The sequence below is a fragment of the Pseudomyrmex gracilis genome, unplaced genomic scaffold (genome assembly GCF_002006095.1).
Source record: "Pseudomyrmex gracilis isolate BER0280 unplaced genomic scaffold, ASM200609v1 scaffold_88, whole genome shotgun sequence".
In the NCBI taxonomy this organism is placed as follows: domain Eukaryota; kingdom Metazoa; phylum Arthropoda; class Insecta; order Hymenoptera; family Formicidae; genus Pseudomyrmex; species Pseudomyrmex gracilis.
Genome location: NW_018020672.1, coordinates 197,819 through 206,338, shown reverse-complemented (window position 1 = coordinate 206,338; position 8,520 = coordinate 197,819). Strand labels below are relative to the sequence as shown.

At 34.0% G+C, this 8,520-nt stretch overlaps 1 protein-coding gene and 1 long non-coding RNA gene across 4 annotated transcripts; one reads left to right on the top strand and one right to left on the bottom strand.

The window, feature by feature from the left end:
* The first annotated feature begins 396 nt into the window (after positions 1–396).
* LOC109855403 (ornithine decarboxylase 1-like) lies at positions 397–7,215 on the top strand. 2 transcript variants are annotated; one of them, XM_020429631.1, is made up of 9 exons: positions 397–1,061; positions 3,833–4,006; positions 4,124–4,352; positions 4,438–4,514; positions 4,680–4,853; positions 4,997–5,336; positions 5,423–5,637; positions 5,753–5,961; positions 6,088–7,215. In XM_020429631.1, exons 3-9 carry the CDS (start codon positions 4,166–4,168, stop codon positions 6,305–6,307), a joined length of 1,422 nt encoding a protein of 473 aa, XP_020285220.1. In that variant the 5' UTR covers positions 397–1,061; positions 3,833–4,006; positions 4,124–4,165; the 3' UTR covers positions 6,308–7,215. The 2 variants fall into 2 exon arrangements, with proteins under 2 accessions (XP_020285220.1, XP_020285219.1); XM_020429630.1 differs by lacking the exon at positions 397–1,061 and adding an exon at positions 2,788–3,048.
* On the bottom strand, positions 1,072–2,641 carry LOC109855404. Of its 2 annotated transcripts, none has more exons than XR_002250283.1 (3): positions 2,437–2,641; positions 1,868–2,014; positions 1,072–1,705 (listed from the first exon to the last, which is right to left on the bottom strand). It is a non-coding gene; the product is annotated as an uncharacterized LOC109855404 (long non-coding RNA). The 2 variants fall into 2 exon arrangements; XR_002250282.1 differs by having other exon boundaries at positions 2,441–2,641.
* Positions 7,216–8,520: the final 1,305 nt, after the last annotated feature.

Sequence of the window (8,520 nt, the reverse complement as noted above, 5' to 3'; positions counted from 1 at the left end):
TTAGGTTTGGTTTTTTCCCTGAACTGGATGCACTAGTTCACAGTCTATCTTTTTCTTTTTTTAATATGGATAAAAAAAGATAGACTGTGAACTAGAGTGCATCCAGTTCAGGGAAAAAACAAACCTATGGTCACAGTTCAGAGACAGTGCAGTTGTATGGGATAGCGTACTCACAGGGGTGTTATTCTTGCACCGCGGACAACAAGCGTCATCTAGCAGCAGAACAAGTAGTTACTTTTTTTTTACTAGATGGCGTCTGCTATCTAAGCCGAGCTATGAGCAAGCAAAATTGCTTTTTTTTCCATCCAATCATCAAACAAAAAATAACAATTCGGTATTAGTTGACACATGTCGACGTAAAGTAAATCGAAATGATACATTTGAAGTGATAAAAGATATGTTTTTTTACGTTTTACTAAAACTATGATGCTTGTTCCTTTATGCGGAGTCTTAAAACTAAAACGTCCGATCTATCGTTTGGACGTCGCGGCAAGTTGATCCTCCACGGATTATGTAAACTCCATAAAAGCGTCTGCTGAATGCCCTCGTCAACACGCATGCGTGAACGTGATTCTGCCCTTCCATTTGCAAGCACCCGATGATGTCCACGATCTATACCATCATTTCCTTTCCCTCTGCGAGCACCTGAGAGTGCATGGTGGTGCGTGGCGGTGTGTTGGCGCGGCACGAGGCTCGCGATTACGACGAGATTCCGCGAGAGAGTCCTTCCGCTCAGCTTGGTCTTATCGAAAAACGAAACTCAGAGTCATCGATTCTCGACTCGACGATTAAAATACGGTTCAATCACGACAATACATACGATGTTCGCTCGTAACGCTTGAGACGATAACGAACGGGCAAAACGAATGTACTTTCCCGATACGCTGTGCGGAGTACGATTCCTGCGTGAACTCGACGACAGGCACTGGTCGCTAGAGGAACAACACTCACATTATCCTCGTCGACCGGTCTGACTGATTTTTGAGATCCAGTCACCGAAAACTTCCATCATTCCGTCAATAACCGTGTGCCGACCCGCAGGGTGGCGATTGTCCGATAAGGTAATGTATCTGCGACCACACACTTGGCAGATTGCACAGTATTGCTGATATCAGCGTAGGAGCTATTATCACGTGAAAATCTTTATTCGTGACTGATGATTCATGCTCGATCACATGTTTCACCGTTGAGCTTGCTGTTTTCTTATCGACGAGAGGAAGACCTGCTCTATTTGCACGATAATAAATACACCATTCTTCGTGAAAACGTTGGCTGCTGTTTACTTGTATCTCTCCGGTTCAAAGTTTACTGACTACCACATTTTCCTCGTAATTCTCTTGCAATATCTGGCTTATATGTGCCATATGTTTCGTTTTTTAGAAAAAATAAAATGATCTCTGCATGTCCTTCATACTTGTTATCTATATTTGAGAGTTCGGATATTGTATAGCAACTTATGTATACATACGTGTGTATCGCTGATGTTATATAGCCATGATGAAAGCAAATATTGACAAAGAAACTGTGTTATGGTCCATTTTTTGTATAATCCGTTTCGAAAACAATACATTTGATCTTTGCTTCAAAATTCAAAATTATTTGAAATCTTCTTTATCTGACTCTTATCTACAAGAAGTTCTATTTGTATAATAGTATCTCTTGCTATTTATCTGTACTGGGCGGTTTTATCTGGATTCTTCTGCATCTAAAATTAACGTGATTAAAAATTTAGAACTTGTGACTTATGAAACTGTTCATCTCTGTACGTGATACAAGAAAATGTTTTTCAACTTTGTTTGTTTCACACCGCGTGTTTCAATAACAATGTTGAATGGCCACATACATGTTTTACATACATTTTACTTACATGTATCACTTTTAAGTCTTGTACAAGTCTCACTCAGACTGGTATTTCCTCTTCACATAAGAAAAAGTCATTGTTACATCAAATAGCTTCTTTGTGTGTTTGAAATTACTTCAAGAAACTTTTTATCTCCACAGTCTTATTTAACATCTGAAAAAATAAAAGCTATATTCTCAGGAAAGTTTAATTTTTGCTTGAAAAATATTAAAACTGTTATTGAGAGATAAAAAATGTAGTTAAAATTCTTTCGAGAATTCTTTTATGTGTGATATAACAGTCATTAATCATATTGTGTAATACTAGACTACTAAGAATTAATGACAGTTAAATTACTTAAACTACTGACAACTAAATTGCTTATTAGTGTTAATTATCAGTGTGATTCCACAAGTGTGATTACTAGAATTCTTTAACTAATAGCAGAGAGGTATTCTTTTTTATTACTTGAATAATCAATCTGTCACACATTAGAGTAATGTTACTTAGTCTCAATCAAAATAGTCAAAGAGAATTGTTGTAGAGAAATTTTGTTCAAAAGTGAATAAAGACACATGATTTATTTTATCACATACATACAATTCTAAAGCATTCTCTCTCGGCCCCAATATTATTAATTATGTGCTCTTCTGTCTCTTACGTGTGTGTGTATATATATGTCAGATACGATATATAACATTTGTACAGTTAATCTTTCATACAGCACTCGAGATTGAAGATTGAATTTCTGAGTGCCGTAGATTAAACGCGTTATTTCCCAACCCCCCAGTGGAGTTTGACTCATGTATTACCCTTCTGCATTACACTGGTTTCCATGATGAACCACGTACTTCTCTGAACGTAAGATAATCTTCATGAGGAGACTGGAAACCACGCAAGACGTGCTGATAGTACTTATCAATTGCATATAAATATTGGCCCAAATCATTGCTTTGGGTTTAGTATCAGTCTGAGATTCTGCTCGCTCGGGACTTCTCGGCAGTGCGAACGCGAAATTAGCACTTTACTTTCTGAACACTTGTCTCTTTTCAAACAAATATCTCATTTGTGTGTGAAACATATTTTATTTTTCTGTCACGTATATATGAGAACGGAAGAAATTCACAAGTATTTTCTGAAATCGCTCGCCAGTTTGCAATTTAATTTCCACGTTGTTCACATAAAAAACGAGAATTACTTCCCATCAGGTACAGAATCTATACTTCGTTTAGAATTAAATTTTCAATTATAAGTTGTTGTAATGAAATTTTAATATTGTTGTGAATGGACATATATAAATTGTGATAAAACAAATTTGGTACATTAATAAATAGAATAAGTAATACTTTATTCTATTAGATTTATATATAATATAACTGACGAATAAAATATAAAATTTTATTTCGATAAAATGTAAGATAAGATTATTATCTTGTACCCGAGGTATAACAACATTACTTTTTTTATGCCGCTTTACTGCGATCGTTGATATTTAAACAGTTGTTTATCGTTTTTTGATAGTACATTATTTGAATTTAAAATTTATGCACTTTTTTATCTTCGTATAGAAGTTTATTACAGATATGACATTGATTTTGTAATTTATATAACTTATGTGAGAATTGTGCAATGTTTAATTGCGACGTCATAGTCCAAGACGACTTGCAATAAGTTGGGAAACTTGTTTTGATAACAAATTTTATAAACAAGATCGTTAGAACAATCGCCTGTATAATAAATTAATATGAGTAATATATGTAAGAGTCGTTAATTTGAACACACACAATACGCACAATAAATTTAAATAATTTAAACGCGAAATATGTGAACGGCAATAAGAGCCATACGCTATTGTCGTTTACATAATTCGCGTTTAGAAACCTCAGAGTCTAAGGTTCTTTATTAAATAATTTACAAAATTCCTCTCAATGACTTTCTATTATTCTACATATATAATTTATAACTAAAACTATGCTTATTAATTTATTACAGGGTTCTGTCTGCGATAGGCTGGTGGGCCAGTCTGTCAGTGGGTGCTTGAATAACTGCGGCAACTGGAAGTTGGCCCTGAACGCAGAGCCCCCGTGGCTTTGCTAGCACCCCCACAGTGATCTTGTCCTAATTCGCTTCCCAACGACTCACCTGATTAGCAGTGACAGCTGCCTCGTAAGTTCTGATTGCATTAATTTATCTAGTTTGTCTATACATATAGAAAAAAAATTTTGATTCTCAGCTGTTGTTAGTCTGTTACGTAATAACGTACTTTCGATTGTTTGTTTTTAGTTTGCTGCCTAGCACCTACAGAGTATTGATTAATTCATCAACATGAAAGTAACAAATCTTGATGAACGCATCCATGTTTTGGATAGCGAGTGCGATGTTATGACCGTTATCAAAAATATCGCATGGAGCGGTTTACAAGAAGAGGCTTTTTACGTTTTAGACATTGGAGATATCGTACGAAAACATCAAATTTGGAAAGAAAAATTGCCACGAGTTGACCCCTATTATGGTAGGTCTCATTATCACTTGAGAAAATTCGCATTGTTACAATGTATGATAATTATTCACAAGAAGTTTTTTCTTGTCTATTACAGCCGTGAAGTGTAATGATAATTTGTTGGTGATTGAAGTATTAGCAGCTCTCGGTACCGGTTTTGATTGCGCATCTAAAGTAAGTACGAGCTTTATTTCATTTAAGTGTATTTTTTCTGAAGAGATATATGTCTTTCTCTTTTATAATCTCTTCAAGAAAACTTAATTTGTGGAAAAAAAATTTTTTTGAAACCCGAGGACAACTCAAAATATTTTAATTAATATTTTTTCTTTTGTTTTTCAGAGCGAGATAAACAAAGTTCTAAGTGTTGGTGTTGATCCCTCGAAAATTATTTTTGCTAATCCGACTAAACCAGCTTCGCATATTCGTCATTCAGCTGAAGTAGGAGTGGATACCATGACAGTTGATAATGAGAGCGAGTTGCATAAAATCAAAAAACTCTTCCCGTCTGCCAAGGTGATTATTATACGCCTCAAAACAATTAGATTGCACAATTATTGCTAATTAAATTGACGTAGACTTGTTAATTTATACATTGCGCAAATATTATTTATTTGTAAATCGCAATGTAATCATTTACATCATTGCAATTTTTTCAGATTGTTTTACGTATTCGTTGCGACGCAGTAGAAGCTGTGTGTCCTCTTGGTATGAAATTCGGTTGTGATCCGGTACATGAGGCACCCAATCTTTTGCGTCTCGCGTACATGTTGGATCTCAATGTAGTAGGATTCAGTTTTCACGTCGGTTCTGGATGTAAAGATCCACCCGTGTATCGTCGCGCTATTCGTCATTGCAAGATTCTGTTTGATTTGGCTACCACTCTCGGTTTTAAACCGTATCTGTTAGACCTCGGTGGCGGTTATCCAGGAAACAAAGATACGAGCATTGATGAAATTGCTGAGATCATTAACAAGGCTCTCGACGACTATTTCGACAGTGAGTAATTTTATCTTTTTTTCGTGTAAAGCATATTTCATATAAAACCACTGTGTCATGTGATGATTGACAATGAATTTTTTTAGCTGATGCTGTTCACGTTATCGCCGAGCCAGGCCGTTTTTATGTCGCGTCTGCATTTACATTGGCCACGGGTATTCACAGTAAACGTTCCGTACGCGGCGATGAAAATTCTCCAACCATCATTACGCACAACATGTATTACATAAATGACGGCGTTTACGGATCATTCAATTGTTTGTTGTATGATCATCAGCACGTAACTCCGATTCCTCTCAAGGTAAAGTGTATTATTCACGTAAAATATACTTTGATAATACGCGAATACTTTAATAACATTCTATTGTTGTTTACGATTTTTGAACTATAATATTATTATTTGTTTTTATTATCAGAGTGGTTGTGGAAAATTGATTCCTTCGAGCGTATGGGGTCCCACATGCGACGGATTGGATCAAGTTGTCGAAAATGTGATGTTGCATGATATGGAACTTGGCGAGTGGATCATTTTCGAGAACATGGGCGCATACACATTACCTGTTGCGTCGCCATTCAATGGATTTCCCATTCCTAAGGTTCACGTTGTTGCTGACGAAGAGATTTGGTAAGACAACCGTTGCACGTTATTAAATACAAATACATGTATATTAAATATATAACGTTAATATTTTCTTTTTAATAATCTTTTTAACAAATCTAATTTTGTTTTCTTGTTTTGATGTTTATTCAGGCTTTTACTCAAGGACGCTTTGCCTTTGACCGAAGATCACTTTGTTATTGGTAATACACCAGGTAATTTGCGACTCGGTCTGGATATCGGAGGGAACGATATCAACTCATGGAGAGATACTGATTCAACTATTAAATTACCTTCTTCTGAAATAATAACAGATTCTCCTAACACACCGCCACATTTCATTTACGATTTTATCGAGGCTCCGCTAAGTTAATCTTGCTATATATTTTGCGAGCGTAGCGAGGTACATATAATAATAAGTATATAATAATAGATTTTACAACAGAGGCACAAGTTCTATCTATGTAGTTTTATCTCTGCTTTCTCTCAGTTTTTTTCAAACTAGAAATTTTATCAAATTTTATACAAATGAGAGGAAATGCATCTACACTTATTGGTAATAACCACAGCTCTTTTGGCTTGGCACAATGTAGTACACTACATAAAATTACTTTTTTTTGCACATATTTTATTAATATTACTTAATATTAATATTTATCTCGGAAACAATAGGAACTACAAATTGAAAAAAAAAAGAGTAGAGCGTTAAAAGTCTGATATTACTCTGATAAACAGTACTGTTCATGATCATCGATATTCCTCTCATCAAATAATACGCAGAAATATTACTGCGAGTATTTAACCATATATGTCCCCATACGCGTATCGTATGTGTATAATAGAGCATCTTGTAGTTTCAACTCCTTAAACGGATACAAAAATCTTCAATTTCAAGAAAAACGTTTTTTCGTTTGAATAGTGTTCGAAATCTCGCAAGTTGTCGCTTTGTAGTTTTTATGCATTTAATACATATGAGCTATAATTTGCTCGTTTACAGATTATACACATATAGAGCAAAAACAAAATATAATTTAAAGCGGAAAGATTGATACTTTTTTTTTTCGAATTCTGTTTCTATTAAAAACTGAGAGACTATATGTGTGTAAGAGCAATTTAAACATATTATGATTTAATTGTGTGATGTGATTTTGAGTATGCTAGATAAAAAAGTTTTTTTTTGGGATTTGGGATTCACTCTGGGCAAGTTAAAAAGATGGTTTTTTTTTCTTAAATCTTTTAATTAAAATTAAAGTATAGTTTTTACAGCATTAAAATAAAACACAAAATAGAGAATTGGTCAAGAAATTGACGTGTGTAACTAATATGTGCACTATAAGAAGTTCAAATGCATTTTTTGAAATTTTATATTTGTGCATGAGCAAAGAAACTCTGTAGAATTGCTAGGAACTTAACGGCATTGAGGCAGCTGTCACAAGAACCGAAACGCAATTACTTTTTTATTATTATTCTGATTATATATTATATATGTGTCTATTAATTATTATTGTATTATTATTGTCAATTATATAATTAATATATTAATAAATGCAATGAGATACAAGAGCAACACGTTTGTGTGTCACGTTTTCTTTTCCTTAATTCGTATGAATCTACAATAGAAATTAAGTAAAGAAACAGTATTAAAAAAAGAAGTATACAATATATATACGTACTATGTAATGTCTTATTAAAATATTGCGATTGTGAAACCTCAAGTAAATGATCTAAATTCTCCGCGTTTGAAATTTTTGAGAAAATATTAATCACAGAAAGGAAATTAAACGCGCAAAAAATATATTGTATATTGATTTATCTGCTATTCAATTTTTTCGTGAATATTTTTGCTTCTACTCGGAATTTAATAATAATTCTGCGTAGTGTTAATAAACACGCTAAACTTGAAGTAGGAAGTGATGTAATTTTGTATTTGTGGAGAGCCAATAGATATAAAATAAACGATAATCTAGTTAGATTATTAGTGGAATTAGTGGATTTCACGTAGATTAAATTCTTAATTAAAGCGTTTATGTCATTTTCATTCATTTCACCGATAGTCTGCAAACATTTCAGTTTATCTCATCGGGGATTAATTATCTGACACCTTGTATAAAATATAACGAGTATAGTATATATAAAATATACATCTCAAAATTTGTGTCTCATCATGTTCTTTATCATAATAAGTACGCGTAAAAAAATCGATTGAGCCGATAATGACCGATATAGAATTTGCAATCGTGATATGAAAAGACAGTATGAAGAATGTCATCAAATTACACGTGAGTATGTAACTTTAAGATAGCGCGCAGATATTTTATCTCGCACTTATCAATCGAGATATGATAATACGAACAATAATAATCACTGCGCACTTGAATCGGTCTTTATTTAAATCTCTCTGTGTGTCTGTTATCAATAATTGTGACGTGTGTAAAACAGTATATAACGAAATGACGTTTAGAAAAAGGGGCATGTGTATCACCTTTCAGTCAAATGTTCGGCTCGAAATGCGATCTCGTACGCGATTGGATGTGTGACAATCGACTGATCTCTATCACGACGGCACAAATTACCGCACGATAAACA